The sequence below is a fragment of the Ovis canadensis genome, chromosome 2 (assembly GCF_042477335.2).
Source record: "Ovis canadensis isolate MfBH-ARS-UI-01 breed Bighorn chromosome 2, ARS-UI_OviCan_v2, whole genome shotgun sequence".
Lineage (NCBI taxonomy): Eukaryota > Metazoa > Chordata > Mammalia > Artiodactyla > Bovidae > Ovis > Ovis canadensis.
In genome coordinates, this window is record NC_091246.1 from 26032344 (window position 1) to 26053461 (window position 21118).

At 40.3% G+C, this 21118-nt stretch overlaps 1 protein-coding gene across 6 annotated transcripts in view; it reads left to right on the plus strand.

Moving 5' to 3' along the window:
* Positions 1 to 21118, plus strand: part of SYK (spleen associated tyrosine kinase) — a 107689-nt gene that overhangs the window by 69807 nt on the left and 16764 nt on the right. For 3 of the 6 annotated variants that reach the window (XM_069575593.1, XM_069575594.1, XM_069575595.1), the window contains exons 5-11: positions 2041 to 2122; positions 2496 to 2539; positions 4208 to 4276; positions 13274 to 13361; positions 14938 to 15115; positions 18467 to 18676; positions 19516 to 19705. In XM_069575593.1, the coding sequence (XP_069431694.1) occupies positions 2041 to 2122; positions 2496 to 2539; positions 4208 to 4276; positions 13274 to 13361; positions 14938 to 15115; positions 18467 to 18676; positions 19516 to 19705 (861 nt within the window). The remainder of the gene's footprint in view (positions 1 to 2040; positions 2123 to 2495; positions 2540 to 4207; positions 4277 to 13273; positions 13362 to 14937; positions 15116 to 18466; positions 18677 to 19515; positions 19706 to 21118) is intronic. The other 3 variants (XM_069575596.1, XM_069575597.1, XM_069575598.1) reach the window with 1 other exon arrangement.

A 21118-nucleotide genomic window follows, 5' to 3' on the forward strand; every position in this document is an offset into this window, starting at 1 on the left:
TCCATCCGTCAGTCTGATACTTGAAGGTCCTGGGCTCCATCACTGCCACACAGCCATTGGATTTCTCCTGAATGACCATTTTCCCTGAGTGAGTCCACTCACAGTCTCCAAGTCTGCATGCTGACTTTAATGTTAAACATCTTTAATTGTTGGAAAATTCCTTTCCAAGACTTTTTCCGGTATCTACTGATTCTGCTACCATATTGTAGTAGTCAGCCTTAATTAAATCTTTCCCCTGTATGTGTGTTTAAGAAAGAGCCTCGAAAGTGCCAGCAGGACCTTCCATTTTCATGAGTGTGATTTCATTGTTCTTTCTTGACAATAATAAGGTTCCATGGTACCCTTCCCCTACCCAGGAATCTGGTGCTGTTTTTCTGAGAGCTGGTAATCGCTTCACTACTCTAGTTTTCCTTTCTGTAGAGAAAGAATCAACACACTTATGGATCACATCTGGCCCTGAGCTGCTTTTGTGTAGTCCCTGAAGAAAAATGGTTTCTATATTTTAAAGGGTGATTTTTTTTTTTAATAAAGAACTATGTGACAGAGATGATATGTGGAATGAAAAGACCTAAAATATCAGTATCTGGCCCTTTACAGAAAATGTTTGCGTACCCTTGCCCAAGAGGGAAATCTTTATGTATATGCCCACCCCCCACCCATCCTTTTGGAGTAGATTGTCTGAAACCATAAGCATGTAAGGAGATATTTGAATGATACTGGAGAGATGCATGGGATATTTCAGCTGTTATAGGGATCTCAATACTATGTCTGAGAACACACTGTTGCATTTAACAGAACAGAGAGAGCTTTGCGGTCCATTTCAGTTGTGTGTTAGGGCTGGTCATACTGGAATATTTATAAAGAGGGTGGATCTCATGTTGTGTTCTTTCCACAATAAAATAAAATTTTAAAGAAGAATGCTCCCTGGAAGGATAAAATATATTCATTCAATGAGCATTTACCCAAATAGGTAAGTTTTGAGAGAAAAAACAGGTTTAAGAGCCAAGAGTCCATAACTGGAAAAGGAATCAATAAATAGATAAGAAAGAAATATCAGATAGAAGAATTTTAGTTTGTCTGAAGAGGAAATGTCTGTTTGAGAAAAGAAAATGTGAAAAAGAGAAAAAACAGGTTTAGGAGCCAAGAGTCCGTAACTGGAAAAGGAATCAATAAATAGATAAGAAAGAAATATCAGATAGAAGAATTTTAGTTTGTCTGAAGAGGAAATGTCTGTTTGAGAAAAGAAAATGTGAAAACTAAGGCTGCCTTCCTGTGGCATAATTTTGATTAGGTATAAATAAATCTACTTGCCATTCATTTCCTTTTTAATATAGGAATCAGACATCATGATTCATAGTTTTCTGGGCACCATTAGCCAAGGGTGTCCATGTTCTGCGAACATAAGGCCATTCTCCAAAGGGCCAGCTTTCTCCATGCCCTGGATCTTATGTCACTCGTGCAGTGATATCTTCTCTCTGAAACTTTTGGGCCCAGTTATTTGGTCCCTCCAAAGCCTTTGCCCAGAGCACTAATACAGAATCAATTACTCTACATTATAATTCATGTATAGCCTTCTCCACCAAGGAAGTAAGCACCTCAACAGTAGGAAATGTGTCTCATTCACCATAGTTTACCTTTTGTCCTATCTCAGGGCCTACCAAACAACAGAATGTTTGTTGAAAGACCAAATAAATGAATTCATTGTTATAGTATCACATGGATATAGAAGAATATAAACAAAGACATGCAACTTACCACCAAAGAAAGAAAGAAGGAAGGAAAGGAAGGAAGGAGGGAAGGGAGCAAGGAGTAGAATAAGGTTAAAAAGGAAAGGTGGCGTGTGGACTTCTGCCAGAAGTCTGAGGGTGGCAGAAAAGAGGTGTAGGGAGGAATCAGGAAGACCACCAAGGAAGCACCTTTTGTTGTTTAGGGCTGTCCTTGAATCACTTTTAAAATCCAAAAGGGGAGTCAGCTGCTCCAGGTAAGGAGCATTTCCTGCCCCCATTATTTATGATACTTTCTTACTTTTTTCTTTTTCAGCTGGTCGAGCATTATTCTTATAAATCAGATGGTTTGTTAAGAGTTCTTACAGTTCCATGTCAAAAAATTGGTGGGCAATCGGGTGAGTAGCCAAGACATTGGAGTTTCCCTCTTTCAGATGCTGATAATAATCAGCCTCATTTTAAATTTGATCTGTTGCAAAGTCAAACCAGATGGGATGAGACTTTGGTTTTACTGATTGATTAAAATGATTACTCCAACTGTATATTTACCATTCATCAAAAGCTAGTCAATAACTTTAAAAATGGATTTGTTTTTATTGCTTATATGAGAAAATTGAATGAAAGAGGATAACGAGAAATGTATGCAGAAAATATATCTGCTTCTCAAGCAGTAATATTTTACAGTCATGTTGATTGATCTGCAGTGGGGGAGGGGATAAATAGATGGTTTTCTCTGACACAGCACTAATTGTGCATGTTCTTTCTAACCAGGAAATATTAACTTCCGTCCACAACTTCCAAGTTCTCATCCTGGGGTAAGTGTTACTTAGCCAGGCCATTAATGATGAAGCAGTTGTATATTAGCACAATGAAAAGTATTTTTAGACAAAGGAGTTATGGTCATTGCTTTTATCACACTTGATAAACTGGGATTGCTGGTGCAGCTAGAATCAGCCTATTTTCAGTTCTGAACTAGCTGAGTTAGCTTCTTTGGTAGGTTAAAATCCCTCCATTTTCTAAAAGTGTATGAAATATCCATGTAACCCAACGTTAAATCAGAAATATACCTCCTGGTAGATTTTGGAAATGGTAACATATTATTCAGGCTCAGCCCTGACCCATCCATGAGGAGTCACATTTATGATCCCTGTGACCACATGCATGATGGGTAGGAAGATGGGTATATAAATTGTCTCAGTGAGGTTGACTGCCAAACTCTTTTGGTTAAATCAGATAAGACATTGTTATCAGAAAACTCACCCTTTCCAGGAGAGCTGCTTTGGCCATAGCTCGGTGGAGGAAGGCTTGGAATGGGGGTGCTTGGTGCTATCACTTGAGAGAAGAAGCCTCTAAATAAGGATGGAGTTGAAGGCTTGGCAAGAACCCACCACCCCCTCCACATCAGTGGGTGGTAAGAATGTGATCTCTCCACACTTCTACCTGTGGGTTTGGCCAACACATGCCTGATGCTCCTGAAGAGAGAGAATTCCAGCTCTCTCTTCTCTCCAGACTATTAGGAGCTGACACACAGGTTTATACTCCAAGCAGGAATTATGTCCTGCTACTTTGAAGGGGACCTCACTGTGGACCTTTGATGCCCTTTAATGCCATTTGTGAGGTTTAAAAATTCCCCCAACATGAGCTATGTGCTCTATACCTCACTTTCTGGCCGTTAACCCTTAAAATCTGCAGAAGGTGAAATGAACCCTCCACCCATGGTAGGGGCTATTGACTTGTTCAGAAGCTGCACCTATGCTAAACCAAGCAGTCTGTCTGAGGCAGCTCTTGTCCCCAAATCAAGGGAACTGAAATGCCAGTGAACTTTGGGATCAACTTCTAAAGTAAAGCACCATTATGGAGTCATCATTTGGTTTTACCCTTTACACGACTCATGGGCCTGGCGAGTCAACTTTAAGATTTTATCCACCATGGGACAGGTCCATTTTGCTCTAAGAGGCATGTGGGCTTAGGGGTGAGAACTTTAAAAGAATATCATGGCTTCTCTTTAGTTGTGCATCACGTAATGACTTCAAGGAGTTAGACATTTTGGAAAAAGTTTTTACTGACTATATAAAAATATGCATGTTCCCTAAGGGTCCAACTCAGTGAATTTCCACAAGTATCATGGAACCAGCACCCAGAAGTAACAAAATTGGGCTTTTAGAATTAGTTTCTTTAGGATGATTTGTCTTCAGTTTGACAATAATTATATATGAAAAGTGGGCTATGTAATATGAAAACTTGAATCTTATAGCTTTTCATGGAAAATATTGCCAAAATATTTTCCCAGATCCTTCTACTCAAATAGTAGGCTTTTCTTGAAGCCTTTCTGGTGATCACATGTTGCCTCTAGTGCATTTCATCAACAGAATCTGGAGGGGGTTACTGTAATTATAGAACAGCTAAAATAACATGTCATGTAAGGTAGCCTGTATTTGTTTTCTGAAACATTTACTATTCCTCTTTGCCATTATGGTTTCTAGACTTGGTCAGCGGGTGGAATAATCTCAAGAATCAAATCATACTCCTTCCCAAAGCGTGACCACAGAAAGGTGCTAAAGAGTCCCCTGCTTGCTGTCCCTGACTAAGTGGTAGGACAGACCCGCACTCAGCACCCACGCTCTGCCCTGTGGCTGCCCCTCCGTGTGCACTGCTGGCAACCCTCCTGCTGCTCTGGTCTCATGTCCCTGCCATGTGTAGCCCTCATGGGCAGCCCGTGCCCAGTACTCATTGTGCTTTCCATGTGGGTCCAAGTCCCTTTGCTGCAAAGTCCATCACCGTGAGCACGCTCTCTCTGCTACAGTGTGCACTTGGAAGTCGTCTCCGTCAGTGTAATAAGTGAGGGAATTCTCATATGGGAAAGTCTTTTCAAAGGAAACCAGAATCACATGCCGCAGTGTTATGGTAATTGACTAGATAAATTACACGTTGGTGGAAGGGATAGCCAAAGTAGAGTGGGCCCTGCCCAGTGGCTACACAAGGTCATTGATTTTATAAATATCAAGTGCCATAGTAACTTCACTGTGGCTGTAGAGTTCCAACACAGAACCTGAGGTATAACATATATAAAGACAAGGTGGAATTTGAAGATTAGAACATCATTTTTACTTATGAGTCATAATATGGGCTTTCCTGATGGCTCAATGGCAAAGAACCCACCTGCCAATAGAGGATACATAGATTTGATCTCTTGCTCAGGAAAATCCCCTGGAGAAGGAAATGGCAACCTACTCCAGTGTTCTTGCCTGAGAAATCCCATGGACAGTGGAGCCTGGTGGGCTACAGTTTACGGGGTTGCAAAAGACACGACTTAGTGACTAAACAATAGCAACAAAAGCTGACATATAATGCATATTCATATTTTGCTGTATGATTGAATTATGAGGTAAATAAAAAGGTTTTTTAATGACTCAGTTATAATGAATCACCTCCCTCAGGAAATATTTATAACATGCATATGGATTTCTTATTTTTTAGTGTTATCATTGTGGTATAAAATTATTTTATTAATAATTCTTTCCATTTTCATATCCAGTTAGTACTTTTCCAGGCATGTGTGCTTTAGTTGCTCAGTCGTGTCCGACTCTTTGTGGCCCCATGTATGGTAGCCCACCAGGCTCCTCTGTCCATGGGGATTCTCCAGGATAGAATACTGGAGTGGGTTGCCATGCCTTCCCCCAGGGCATCTTCCCAACCCAGGGATCTAACCCAGGTCTCCCACAGGTGGATTCTTTACCATCTGAACCACCAGGGAAGCCCAGGAACAATGGATTGGATAGCCTATCCCTTTTTCAGGGGAACTTCCCAACCCAGCAAGTGAACCAGGCTCTCCTGTATTGCAGGCAGATTTTTTATCAGCTGAGCTACCTGAGAAGCCCCTTTTCTAGACATGTCAGCATACAATCAAGCATCAGTTCCTGAAGCAGATTGCCTGAAGTACTTAGCAGAAACAATGTAAATGAAAAGCATAAAAGCCCCGAGATTTTCTTTCCAAGTGGGCTGTTGTATTCTAGATATTTTCAATCTTGTTGACTACAAAAAATCGAAGTGAGTTTAATGTAGTGTTTGAGGGGGAAAGTTAGGTGATAAACCTGAATGGAGTAACTATCTGTTTTGAGGCCACATTCCCAGTCAGGGTGGATCAGCTCATGGGAAACATCAGTTATGTTGGGGCATTGCTCTTAGAGGGGTGACCCTGAGGGCTGTCCACGCCAGGGTGGCATGTCAGGAGCTGGAAGGCTGGAGAGTTGTCAAGGGAATGCATGCTAGGCCAGTACCCCGTTTGCCCCATGATTTGGTGTTTGTTTCAAGCCACCAGGGCCAATAGGTGATTGAGGCTTTGGCCTTGGAGAGGTCAACATTCCCCATGGTCCAAGGTGAACTATCTGCGGCTGCATCTTCTGGCCCTCCTGGCCCTCAACCCCTGTCAGCATTCACCCCTTCTCCTTGGGGAAGGCACACCTAGTTGTCAAGATGGCATCTCATAGGGCCATATTCTGGGGAAAATAGGCCAGATGGTGCCCCATCAACTGAGGTGATTCAAAATATGCTCTGGTTCAGGGTGCTTTTCAACCATGAGTCATCTCTTTGAGTCCTTAATCAAACACTGCATTGACAAAACTTCATATTATGGTACAACCTGGGGAAGGACACTGCGTTGCCCATCCATGGAGCCCCATCGGCAGGCTTAGAACCTTTCACTCACCTGGCTTGCTCGGCCCTCCATGCATGGAGTCTGTGCGGCAGCCGTGGAGGAGTCTCTGTGGACTTGGACCACACTCCTCACTCCCACCACTTGTTTATTCATCCTTCTCTTTCTGACGGCCCAAGGCTCGAGTGCTGATGCACAGTCCTCCACCCATGGGCAGTCCCAGACATAAGCAGTTTCACTGCAGAGAAGACACAGCTTTCCACGTTCACCTTAATTCTGTAGTGTCCTAGGGCATCACTCAGAGTTCACCCAGGAGAATGTGATCAGTCAGAGGTTTATGCATGAAACACCCACAGTGCACTCACACACATACACACACACAGGTACATTTTTAACACACATAAGTACATATTTATATAAACATCTGTATACATGTACACATACATATATATATATATTGACTTATCACTAGGACTTGCCTTACACAACTGTTGGAGCAAGTTCAATGTCCATAGGGCTAGTCATCAGGAAGGGTGGATAAGCAAGGTGGAACTGTCATTAACAGCCAAGGGTCAGTCACTCCCCCTGCCCCACCCCTCTTAGAAAAGTCTCAACCTCTTCTAAGAACTCTTGACTTATTCAGTCACGCCCACCCAGGATAATCTCCCTAAATAAAAGCAACTAATTAAGAATTTTAATTACCTCTCCAAAATCCCTTCACAGCAGTACCATGATCATAGTTTGAGTCAGTAACACAGCAGTATCATTCAGGCCAGTCAGGGTGACACATTAAGGCGCTATCACCTCAGGAAACAGTAACCCGGCCTGTGAAGAACTAAGCCCCTCTCCAGCCTCGTGGTCCTCCCCAGCAGCCCGAAGCCCACCCACCCACAGTGATACAGAAGTATCCAGAAAATAAGATTCAGTAGGCCTTTAGATGAAAGAAGAATGTCTAAAGAAATTGAAGAAAACATCAGCAAGACTACCAAAAAATAAAAGACATGTGGATAAGAACCAAAACGTCTTCCAAAGAAACATAATAAACTTGAAATAAATATTAGCAGTGATCATATATATATATATATACACATATCCATATATAGGGTCAATATCTTTACTATATAAAGAATTATATGAATCAATAAAAGTTTTAACTATCTAATAGGTTAGTGGGCATAGGATAGTTTATAGGAAAGAAAATACAAACAGTTCTTAAGCATAGGAAAAGCTGTTGCATTTCATAATAAGAAAAATGTGAGTTAAAGCTATGGTGCTCTCTTATGTCCAGCAGTAAAACTGGCCCAAATAAATAAGCTTGGTGACACCACACAACAAGTGTGTGGTGAGTAAGCTGTACTTTATTGGAGAAGTGTGAAATGGTACATGTCTAACATTGTATCATTGACAAAGACTGGAAATAATTTAAAAATCAATGGGAAATAAATGAAATCACTTATGATAAAATTCATACCACGATGGGTAGCTGAGATATAGAGTCATTTCCAAAATGCAATGTTAATTGAAGATGACAAAGTTGGGCACATATATATGTGCTGATACAGTGTAGAATGTTCTAGAAGAATATAGCAAATACTGATAGCACTAGTTGCCTTGGGAGTAGGAAATGGTGTGTCGAGGAGACCCTTTTTTTCATTGAAACCCTGTTGTGCTTTTTAAAATTTGCCCCTCTTAAATTACTTAATCACTTTTAAAAGACAATTAAATATTAGAAGCTAATTAATCTGGTTAATACTGTGGAAATACTTTTCTGGCTAAAAGAGGGCTACTGTCTATTTAAATTTATAACAGCTTTGAAGTATGCATTGAACTTTCATAAAAGCCAAAAATATCAGTAGTTCATTAATAAACAGAAACATTGTATGATTTAAGCAATGAATTAAAAATATTTTAATTGCTCACCGGAAATATTTTAGGAAAACTAATACTTAGGTCTTAAAAAATAAAAGAGGAATTTTCCATTATTTAACCAGTCATGAAAAAGACTTGTGGGAATTATGTCAAATATCCCATCTGTTGAGGTATAAATAACTTTCTTGAATTTGTTTATTTGTTCAATATGAATAGTTGTTTTTTAAATAATTCAGGCACAAAATGGACATGCTAGAACCTGAATTAACTCTAGCATGCAGATAGTTAATGACAAATGTATTATGATTTACAGAATATTATTAATCAGATAATTTGAAATATTATGACAAAAACTTAAGGGCAGGAGTATTTTTCTTTAGAGATTAGTAACATTTTAACACTTGAAATTATGAATGAATTTAACTGAAGAATAATTCAAGTATAACCTACCCTATCCTTGCTTCCTGCCATCACTTACTCTAAGGACTGTTAATCCTTACATGGATAAAATTCCACCTATTGTTAGCATTGGAATATTTTTCTTTGCTGCTTTAAGTATGTAAACCAATCCTTCTATTGAGGATCACTGTCAGTTTGAACAACAGCAGCCTTAAAGACCGTGCTTCTGTTTCAGAGTTCAAAGGCACGTTCTCTAAGATGAAACATAGCGTTCACATTTGTCTTAGTTGTGGAAAAATGTTCCAGAATTTCAAATTCAAATCCATTTTTCATGTTTTATTCCAGCACCTACATTGCTGATTGGAATACTTTTAGACGTTTTAACACGATTCACGAAGAATCAGCTAGGAGAAAGACAGGAGTTCTTAAATCATACCCATGTACTTAGTAACGTGGAAGCGGTGGGCCACACCCTTGAGAAAATGTTTCCACATCATTATAAAGGACCAGGTTTACATCTTTGCTTCTAAGGTGAAGGGAAATTAATTATGACAGCCAAGTGCTTATTTTTATGGATCTGAAGCAAACCGAAGATTATTTCATGCCCTGACCAAGGAGAGTCTGCCTTTAGCTCTGGAACCCTGGACTGGGGCCAGTCATTCCGCTGAAGACCAGCGGTTTGGGCAGCTAAAATTTCTGAAGCCTACTGGCTCTTTTTGTCATTGCAGTGGTGACAAGTATTGAATATATTGTCATCATTATTACTGCTGTTACCTGACTTGAAAATGTGTTTTAAGTCTAAAAATTAAAGTCTAGAAATGAAAATCAGAATACCTGTCAGGAAACTCTCAATTAGCTCCATAAAAGCAATGTATTTTTCTCTTTTGTTCACTTCTGAATCTATACTTCTTAAAAATAGGCACTCAAAGGATATTTGTCAAATATATTCTCTACTTGCAGCTAAGTAGCCAACAAGAGATCAAGGATCATAATTTACAACCTGTGCAGTGCTGTGCTTAGTCACTCAGTTGCGCCTGACGCTTTTCAAGCCCATGGACTGTAGCGCGCCAGGCTCCTCTGTCCACGGGGATTTTCCAGGCAAGAATACCGGAGTAGGTTGCCATGCCCTCCTCCAGGGGATCTTCCCAACCTAACCAAATACTATTTTTATTATTGTGGAGTGATCTGTTTTTACTTAAATTTACAAAACTTAAAACTCGCAAATTGCTCTTTGAAAGGTGGAAAGCTAAGGTAGCTAGTGACATCTAGTGGTGTCCTGAAGGTTTGACTTTGGTTTCCAATGTCAGCAAAAGTAGGGGGAAAGCAACAGTCAACATTTCATTGATACCTTGTTCTCTATGCAGAAAAGGAGATGTTATTGATTAGGGCAGAATAAATGATAAGATACAAGAGCAGAAATAATAACTACAGATGATATAATGGATCAGCAATACATTTTTCATTAAATTAAAAGGCATTTCAATTCTAAATATTAACAATACTTTCCTAGTTTATCATTTTGCCTTAGAGTTCATTGTTTACAAAGTCCTCAAATCTTCTTTTCAATCAAGCATTTGACTCCATAGGGTTTTGTTGTTGTTCTACTGAATGGTAGAATCACCAAGTGCTTTGGGAAAGATGAAACTTGCATTTGTAGCTTCATCTTCAAATCAAGTCAATACGGCCTTTTTAACAGACACAGTAGAAAAACCTCCCATTTCTTCCAGAGTGCATTCTCTGTGGAGTGTATTTCCATTTTTTGTCGCAGTCAGGGCAGGGAGGGCCAAGGGGTCCAGGCAGGGAGCTGATGTGGTTATTGAAGGAAACTAGGTTTAGGCTGCAAAGGCTGGTGGTCTAATTGGGCAATGTTGAAATGAAGCCCTTGAACCACCTCGGCTTAAAAGATGGGGCTCAACCTTCTCAAGAGGAGACCCACACCCATTGTCTTATCCATAGACAAGACAGACAAGGGATGGACACCACACAGCCAATCAAAGTATGCATCAGTCTGTCCAGGGCCGTAGGCAAACTGTGGCCATCACCACTGATTCCTACTCCTCATGCCCTAGTGTCTTTTTCAGTACTTTTTACATCCCCACCTCTGTTTTTAAATTCTCCCTGGCAGGATTCATATCGCAGATCATTGCATTCTGGCTTCAAATGTAACAGCCTTCATGAAGTCTTTCTGCTCCGGAGAACATCCCGTCAGGGTGGAAGGGCTGCAGTCCTGGAATACATCCCTAAGTGGGAAAAGAGTGGGAGGCCTTCCAGTGCAGAGAAGGGGTATTGGCGCCTTCTCCTTGTCCATGATGGCTGGTCCTGGGGTCATGGTTTAGCTTTTGAGTTCAGAACCTTCCTACCTCGAGGGCAAAAATCAGAGAAGTTGAAATGACAGTCAATGTGAACCTAAAAGAGAATTTATTTTTTAATTTGAAAACTATTTCAACCTTGCAGTTCGATTACCGGAGGGGACTAAGCAGAGCAGGAGTATGGCAAGCTTTGGGAATTACCTAGTTTCTCCTAGGACAGTTCCGTTGAGACAGGGTGATCATAAATAAAAAGTGAACTAGCTGTATATCCAAGAGTCTTATAATCATGTTAATTTTTTAAAGTGGTATATTGTTATTTGGAATTATCCGCACCTATTAATAGAAGAACTTGAGAGAGAATTCATTTTTAAATCACACTAAAAGGGTTTACATTTCACACCTGCCAGTCTGAAGTTTATCTCCGTTCACTCATTTCTTCATGTTATGTTTGTTGAACTCATTTTTATTTAGCAGTGGTTGCGTGAACAATTTAGCAACAAAGCTCTGATGCAGTAAATCAATGATTATATCCCCTGTAACTTATATTCTATTTTCATTCTTGATACATCACAGCTGTTTCTATTAAACAGTTTGATAAGAATGCTGAGAAAGTTGATCAGAAAATGGATACAATGGCATTCCATTAACACATAAGAGCAGATGTCCTTTAGCTTGTCAGAATGGCCTTTGCCATGGTGAGCCAGGGCTCTATAGAGCTCGGTAAGCAGCAAGAAGACAGTTTCAGGCACAGTTGACCATGTCGCAGAAGTGATGCACTGTGACTTCATTACTGTATTTTGGATCCCGAGCTGGGGATGTCAGGAAGACAGGTGAACATTCTGTGTGTGCCAGTAGATAAGCGACTGTGTAAAATTCAGCTTACGGTCTGTTTCTTTAAATTTCTCCAAAATATGGCAGTATCTCATTTCTTCATGGCCAGTGTTTGGGCACTGCTAAAAAAAAAGGGGGGGGGGTATATAAAATTTCTTTCTACTCAACTCATGCCACAAAGATAATTTGAACCATGGTTTTTCTGTGAACCAAATTTAGTAGCAATATCTTTGTTTGGGGGCTTCCCGGTTAGCTCAGCTGGTAAAGAATCCAGTTGTAATGCAGGATGACCCTGGATCGATTCCTGAGTCAGGAAGATCCCCAGAGAAGGGATAGGCTACCCACTCCAGTATTCTTGGGCTCCCCTGGTGGCTCAGACAGTAAATAATCCACCTGCAATGTGGAAGACCTAGGTTCAGTCTCTGGGTTGGGAAGATCCCCTGGAAGAGGGCATGGCAACCCATTCCAGTATTCTCGCTGGAGAATCCCCATGAACCGAGGAACCTGGTGGGCTACAGTCCATGGGGTCACAAAGAGCCAGACATGAGTAAGTGACTAAGCACACACCTTTATTTTTAGTTGAGGATAAAGGTGGATCTCCACTGAGATGGAGGCTTTTGGAAGGGAAAAGATATAGGAATATAACAGTGGATTTACCCCCATTATTTCCTGCTGCAAACTGATGCAAATCAAATAAATAATAAGGAAAGTTGCCATTAATAATGGCCAGCAAGGCTTTTTATCTGCATCAGTTACCTGCTCTGGGTACAGGGAAGAAATACCTGCCTTCAGATTAGCAAAAACAGGCTTCCCTGTCTCAAAGGGTTGGTAGATGATGATAATGACGATTGTGACAATTAATAGGTGGGGCACTAGACCCTGGGATGCTAGCAGCCGCTTCATCTTGGTACCTCTAGCTTACTGACCAGACCAACACTATCCTCTGGGATCTACCCAAATGTTGCTAGATCTCCACAGATTGTAAAGATACATGTGGATACTGGGAATTCATGGATGCTTTAGAGTTGGGAAGTGGGTTGAAGCGGCTGGTGGATACTTAATGTTTCTTTTTCAATAACTTCTCTGTAATATTAGAAAAAATTAACGGAGGAGAATGAATCCAAGGGGATAATGAAAATACTCAGCATCTTTTAGCAAGTGGAAGTAGGATTTGAAAGGGCAAGTAAGTAGGCGGGAATTCCACCAAAACAGTTCTGGTTAATTCTCTCACAACACCCCCTGGGATCCCTGCAGGCCCCTTCTGTTATAGAAGCATGAGCTCTATTTAGCCTTCACAGCATCCCATCAGTTGCCCAGAGAATGAGATAAGCCATGCTGTTGTTGTTTTCCTGTCTCTTTTCCTGGTTCCTTCCTTTGTCTTCCCTGCTTAAGTTAAGATGTGATTATTTGAAAATAAAAATTAGTATGCAGGCCAACTCAACAGTGTTATCCATGAAGAAAAATGAGCTGTTATCATTTGTGTGCCTCAGACCCGCACATCCTCAGGGAACCAGGTGGATAGTTCTACAACATTCAACCCATATGAGCCAGACCGAGGACCGTGGGCCAACGAGAGAGGTAAGAGCTGCCCCTTTAGCCCTGGGCGTTCACAGCGCAAGGATGCCTCCCACAGTCCCTTGCAAATGGCAGGGCAGGCTCGCCCTGCTGTCAGCAGCTGTTACAGGCGCTGCTTAGCAGTGAGTGATCCTGTCGTCTGGGGGCAGGTGGAAGATGCTATGTGTCTGCGAGTAGTGGTGTCTGTTGGAGGAAATGATCTGTACAGCCTCCCTCACAATAAATGAGCCATATTGAAAATATCCTCCAAACCCCCTGCTTCAGAATATTTCACCTTTTCCAGTAATAACTAACGCTACTTAAAGTTTCCATTTCTAAGATCTGTTCTTGGAAAGATGTCTGTATCCAGGAGTAAATTCAGATGGAGGTCCAACAATGGGTAGCTGGTAAAAACTGAAGAAACGTCTAAGTTTTGGGATTCTAGACATGTTCAGGGAACTGCAGTGATTCTGTGAGGGCAGGAGGGGAAGCACCCCTTCAAACTCACAAGGCCTCTATTAGACTGGTCAGAAATGGGGCCTCTGGATCAGCTTCTTAGGTTTTCTAGGTGGCCCCAGGTTTTTGTTTTAGTTGGTAAACTTGATCTATTTAATGCTACAAAAAAATCAACCCCAAAGTTAGTAGCTTAAATCAGCGACAGTTATGCAGATCAGGAATCTGGGCAAGGCTGAACTGGGCTGTGGTGGCATGGGGCCTCTTACAGGCAGATCGGGGGTGGAGCTGGGCCAGCAGGAGTGGAGACCGTGGTGGGACTAGAACCAAGGCACTGGAGGCCAGCCAGCATCTTTCATCTCCAGGATATGGAGCCTCAGAGACTCTTCATCTGGTCTCTCTACCTGGGCTGGCTGGGGCATTCTCACAGCATAGAAGGAGCCAGGGCAGTTGAACAACTGCACAGAGTCTGAAGCTTCAAGAGTCCCAGCAACCCAGACAGAAGGGGCTTGGCCTTTAGGACCTGGCCTGAGTATATCACAAACATCACTACTGATGTACTCTATCGGTGGACATGATTACAGAAGCCACGGAGGGGAGGTGACGTAGACCCCGCCTCTCTGAAGGAGGGCCAGGATTTTCAGACAGTTTAAAGGCACCACAGTCCACTAGGAGGGCCACATCCCAGGAGGTGCTAATGGTAAAGAATCCACCTGCCAGTGCAGGCGAGGCAAAAGATACAGGCTCAACCCCTGGGTTGGGAGGATCCTCTGGAGTAGGGAGTGGCAACCCACTCCAATATGCTTGCCTGGAAAATTCCAGAGGAGCCTGGCAGGCTACAATCCATGGGATGCCAAAGATTTGGACACAACTGAGCACATCCATCTCTGCTGCTGACAGGAAAACTCTTTCTTGATGTACTTCAGTGCAAGAACAGGGGGTCAAGTACAACAAAGATGAGGGCCTTTTTCCTACCCTGCTGTAGCTGGGAAAGGCTGTGTCTGAAGTGCTCACAGGTACTATAAATGCCCAAGATAACCAAGGTCATGAAATGCAAGGCATGACCCCAGGAGACAAGAGCAGGGGACAATGGCAATTTCACATGGAATCAAGTTCACGGGCTGTAAGTTTCTTAACTCCTTTGCAGAAGCTCAGAGAGAAGCCTTGCCCATGGACACTGAGGTCTACGAAAGCCCCTATGCAGACCCCGAGGAGATCCGGCCTAAGGAGGTCTACCTGGACCGGAAGCTGCTGACCCTGGAAGACAAGGAACTAGGCTCTGGGAACTTTGGGACTGTGAAGAAGGGCTATTACCAGATGAAAAAGTAAGTCAAAAGTTTGCATCATTTCCCTGCACTTATTCTCATGTGAGCTTACATTCTAGAAACTACTGCATATACATGTATCATGTTCTTTTAATCCCAGACACAAAATGTCATGTAGCATGGCTAAATCCTTTATGACTGACTGTACAATTTTTGTTCATTTCTGGTACAATTACAATGAAAGCATCTATTACATATATTAACTGTGTATGTAATAGTTTAGATGTATTGTGTGTCCCTTATAGCAAATTAAGAAATAGAGTCAATGAAAATATAAGAAAATAAAAACATCATATTTTACCGCTCAAACACTGCGACCGTTAACAAACCTGAGTGTCTATAATTTTTAGATCTTTATATGCACACGCATACACATATGTATTACTTAAGATGCAAGAACAGTATGTATGTATTATGTGTGTGCACGTGCGTGTTAAGTTGCTCCAGTTGGGTCCTACTCTTTGCAACCCTATGGACTGTAGCCCGCCAGACTTCCCTGTCCATTGGGTTCTTCAGGCAAGAATACTGGAGTGGGTTGCCATTTCCTTCTCCTGAGGCTCTTCCCAACCCAAGGACTGAACCCATGTCTCATGTCTCCTGCATTCGTAGGAGGGTTCTTTACCATTAGCACCACCTTGGAAACCCTAGTATTTATTATATAACAATTAAAATTGCTAGAGTACTAAAAATCTCTTTGTATTTTATTTGGTGCTTAGAAGGCATCCGTCATGGAATTTTCAGTAAAATTATTGGTTTCTAAAATCCTTTGAAACAAATCCTCTGAAAATCTATGTTCAAGCTAGGAAGTTACTGATATGAATATAATTGGGTTTGGTTGTTTGATGCTATTTTAAATTTAAGGAATTTGTATACAGTTTTTTTCTTGAGTAGATAATTTATGTGGCTCAAGGGTCAAAAATACAAGCAAGAGTATGCACAGAAACATGCTTTTAATCATACCCCTTTCACCATATGTGTTTATACATGTGTGTATATATATATATATATATATATGTTGTTGTTCAGTCACTAAGTTATGTCTGACTTTGTGTGTGTATATATATATCTATATATGACATATGACAGATATATTAAGTCATATATATAGATATATGACTGCTATGCTTACTTTTAAATAAATTAATATATGTCCATTATTTTATAAATGAATATAAATTATCCTGTATTAAGGTATAAATTTTCTCAACTTGTTTGTGATACTCGATTCCTTGCTTAATTAAATATACAAATTGACAGGGACATGACTATAGATATATAATTTCAACTAGAGATGTGGGGAGAGGAAAGGCCACATAGGTTAACTGGGGGCAAAATGATGTCTTTACAGTAGTGAGTCTTCATATCAATAAGCATGACCCATTTTTCCATTTACTTGGGTCTTTAATTTCTCTGAGCAAAATTATTTAGTTTTTTGTGTACAGGTCGTGCACAGCTTCTTTGCTGGATTCATTCATAGGTATTTAATATTTTTGGTTATATATGTGGTATAATTTTAAAATTTTTTCGTGCTATTCCTTGGCATTGCTTAAATGCAAGAATATGATTTTGTCTGTTTGCCTGATGTCCAACAACTTTTCTTAAACTCTTCTATTATTTTTCACTCATTATTTCCAGTAGTTTATTTGTGTATTGTTTGACCCAGAAATATATCATTTATAAATAACAACAGTTTGATTTTATCCTGTGCAATTCTTATACTTTTACACTTCTTCCTTGCCTTATTGTACTAACTAGATACTGTGGTTCAATGTTAAATAAAAGTGCCAGCGGTCACATTCCTCATTCCTGATTTCAGGGGGAAAACTTTCAATATTTCACCAGTAGGTTCATAGCTGCTGTTTATCAGATTATGGAAGTTTCCTTTTATTTCTACTTTTCTGAGAGATTTGTTTTTAATTGTAAGTGGGTGTTACATTTTTTGTTTAGTTTTTCTCCTCTGCTGATAGTCTTTTTCTCCTTTGTTGTGTTTATGGATGAATTACACTGATTGATTTTCAAATGTTAAACCCACCTTGCATTCCTGGAATAAACCTATCTTATTCATGAATTATATATTCATTATATCTTTCTCATAAAGCACTGAATTAAATTTTCTAATATTTCCCTTTGGATTTTTGCATCTACATTGATGGGAGATATCAGTAAATTATTTTCCTGTAATTTTTTTGTCTGGTTTTGGCATCAGGCTGATGGTAACATCATAAAATGAGTTGGGAAGTTCCCTTCCTCCTTTTGTTTCTGGAAAACTTTGTGAATGGTCTTTCTTCCTTAAACATTGGAAGAATCAAGAAGTTTGTGCTTGTTATTTTTGACCCCTACCTCACACCATACATGAAACTAATTCCAGATGGATGGTAGACCGAAATGTGAAAGGTGAAACAATAAGCTATCTAGAGATGGCATAATATTATATTTCCTTGATCTCAGGAGGAGGATGCAGAGGCTTCTTGGGTACTGGATATGTTCTATACTTCCATCTGTGTAGGAACTACATCTTGTGTGCAATGTGTAAATACTCTTGAGTTCTACACTGCAGCTATATGTTCTTTTCTGAATGTATGTCAGACTTACCTGTTATTATGTTATTTAACGTATTTTATTTGATACATCTGTTTTTATTTTCTACTTTTGAAGTTCAACAAAAGAGTTATACTTCCTGCATTTGTGGGAACTGTATCATGAAAAGATGCAGTTTTTCAAATTGTACATATTTAAGTGCTATTTATTTCTTTAAGCCCCCACCATGTCAGGATATTTTCAAGAGTTCAAACATGACTTAAATGATGCTTTTATTCAAAAATGGAAAAAAATTAGTTTTTTTCCAAACTTTTTGAAGCATGCTTAAAATGAACAAAATTCAGTTTTTAGAAGTGTTTTGTAAATTATAAGCTTCAACAGTGCATGCTTTTTAATTCTGCATCTAGAAATTCATTGTAACATATATTAAAGGCATGCTGTAATTACATACATTATACATAATGATGTGATAAATCTCAAGATGCTACTGGAATCCATGCATGTCAGTTTTTAAAGTTTGTTTGAAAGTTATTTAAATATTCTACAGTGTGTCAGCTTTCTGGTTGGTTGGGGCATTCTTCGGCACTCTCCGATTATTTTCAACTAATTACATATTACTCCTTGTCTATAAAATGAGAGAACATGATTGAAGAATTAGCCATGTACAACATGGCTTCTTCAGACATATTTCCACTCTGTGGCAGGTATTTCCATTACTTCATTTCCAGCACAGGAATTATGTGTCATGGAAGATAATTATCCATACGTGAACCACTTTGAAAAGTTCCTTATGTGTTTTGATTTCTTTTGCAGAGTTGTGAAAACAGTGGCTGTGAAAATCCTGAAAAATGAGGCCAATGACCCTGCTCTTAAGGATGAGTTATTAGCAGAAGCGAATGTCATGCAGCAGCTTGACAACCCTTACATTGTGCGCATGATAGGGATATGTGAAGCTGAGTCCTGGATGCTGGTCATGGAGATGGCAGAACTTGGTCCACTCAACAAATATTTACAACAGAACAGGTATCCTTAGGTGCCCCAGCAGCTCATATGTGAGGGGCAGGGCCTGCCTGCCCAGTGCACATCATAGCCTGATTTCTTCCAGAACCCTTGTCTCCTCCGGTGCCTTCCAAGAGTTGGCCCACCCTCAGGGACCTTGAGTGGGGAGGTTTGAAAGCTGTAGTCTTTGGATCAAGTGTTCTTTACCCCTTAATGTATAAAGAAAAACTCTAATTCAACAATTTGGTCTCCTTTGCTCATGTCATACTGGCCTGGTGATAAAGTCAGCCCTAGACTATCTTAGAAAGCATTCTCCTCTCACCAGGCAGAAAGAATGTGCTCTTTTAAAGGAAACAATTAAATAAACATTTTATATGGGAAAACAGTGATATTTTACATATCTGGCTAACTACTGCATTCCCATAAGTAATTATTTTTGAAAATATCCATTGCTGTTAATTCATGGCAACCATCAATGGAGTAATCATGCTATGCTCATCTCCAGTCATGGTTGAGATAGAGAATCATGAGGAATAAATCATAACAATAGCCACTGATTACTTTATCCCATTTGTACCTATGCTTGTGCTTCAGTGGGACTCAAGGTTGTGTTCTTACCTTTTCAATATTGGAATGAGGGTTCTAACTGAACCCTGATTCTCCATGAGCCAGGTCTGACCACCCTGTTATACTGCTTTTCATGTAATTCTAGCAGCTGAATACCAGTCACTGCCACTTGTGACTCTTGCTTTAGAAGAATAGGAAATAAGTGGGTTCATATTCTCTCTGTGTGAGAAGCATGGTTGGTTGCTCTGAAATGGACTCCTGTTCACTATCATTAATGACATATGTGTGGCTTTCAGGCATGTCAAGGATAAAAACATCATAGAGCTGGTTCATCAGGTGTCTATGGGAATGAAATATTTGGAAGAGTGCAATTTTGTGCACAGAGATCTGGCTGCAAGGAATGTATTGCTGGTTACTCAACATTATGCCAAGATCAGTGATTTTGGACTTTCCAAAGCACTTCGTGCTGATGAAAACTACTACAAGGTACGAACAACTCACCCACCATTGAGAGCAGCTGGTAGTAAAAATCTGAAATGCAAATATATGGTTCTTTATTTTATTTTGGTAAGATTTCAAGAAGCAGTTTCCCTATAGAAAAATGACTGTGTAAGAAATGTTCTTCTTAAGCTTTGATTCTATTGTTAAAAAGATGGAAATACTCTAATATGTCACAATTTGAGATTTACTCTGAATAGTATCTTCCAAACTATGTTCCTTAGAAAAATAGGGAATCAAGGTATTAATGATGATTCATCTGGAAAAAAAACAAGAATAGAATTCATTTGTTAAATTACTTTGGAAAATACATATTGGACAGGTTGACTCTAGTAGGATTTTTCAAAGCTTCTTTATGAACCCTCAAATGAACTGATAGCAAGTAAAAGAAGGGAAAAAAGTAAACAGCCCCATCCTCATATGAACTCAGTCACAGAGTGTATGTAGAGTCTACCCTGACCCATTAGAAAATGTAACAGAGACGAGATAGCAGAAAAGGGTGTCAAGAACATATTCTCAGCTCTTCATGACCCTGGGAATGTCCAACAGTCTCAGAAATAGATGACATACCCTGATGATCTAACTAGTGAATGGCAGGGTGAGAGTCGTGGACTTTCCCTGAGTGCCATACCACAAAGTGGCTGGAGAAGACACCTAAGCGACCACATACACCCACTCGTGCTTTCTCTGAGTGGGTATAGCAGATGGTGATGGATAGCAGATCTCAGTCAGCGAAGGGTCAGCACAAAGGCTGAGCAACAGAAGCAGAGCTCCCATCACAGCTCCTCACTCCATTCTTCATAGACAAGCTGGCCCCAGAGAAGCCACTTCAGAAATGAGCCAGAATGTGTAAAGCATCAAATGATCCTTTTGATGGGACTGCTAGAAGATGGAGCAAAAGAAACAATGGCCTTCAAATAATAACCACACATACACACCAGAAAAAAAATAGATTTTGAAGTTAGAGACACTTTGGAACATGCACTTCATGATAAGTAGGAAGAGGGAAATACAGACTATCTAAAGCAAGGGCTTAAAGAGGAGACGGAGAAGTTGAGAAAACAAATGGTCCCAAAACTTGTTGCATTAAAACAACACCAAGCACTTACTCACAGTTCTGCGGTGTGGGCAGGGCTTGGTGGAAATGGTGCATCTCTGCTCCATACAGTGTCATGGGGGTGGTTCCAAGCACTCTGCTCACTCACACCACTAATGACTCATTTGACATGGGCCATGATCTGGGACTTTCACTGGTCTGTATCCATTTAACAATAACTTATCTACATGTGGCCTCTCCATGTACCCCTGGGCTTCCTCACAGCATGGTGACTGGGTTCTGAGACCAAGTTACTCAAGAGGCAGGAAGTAGAGATTGTCACACTCCTAACTTCAGGGCCTAGG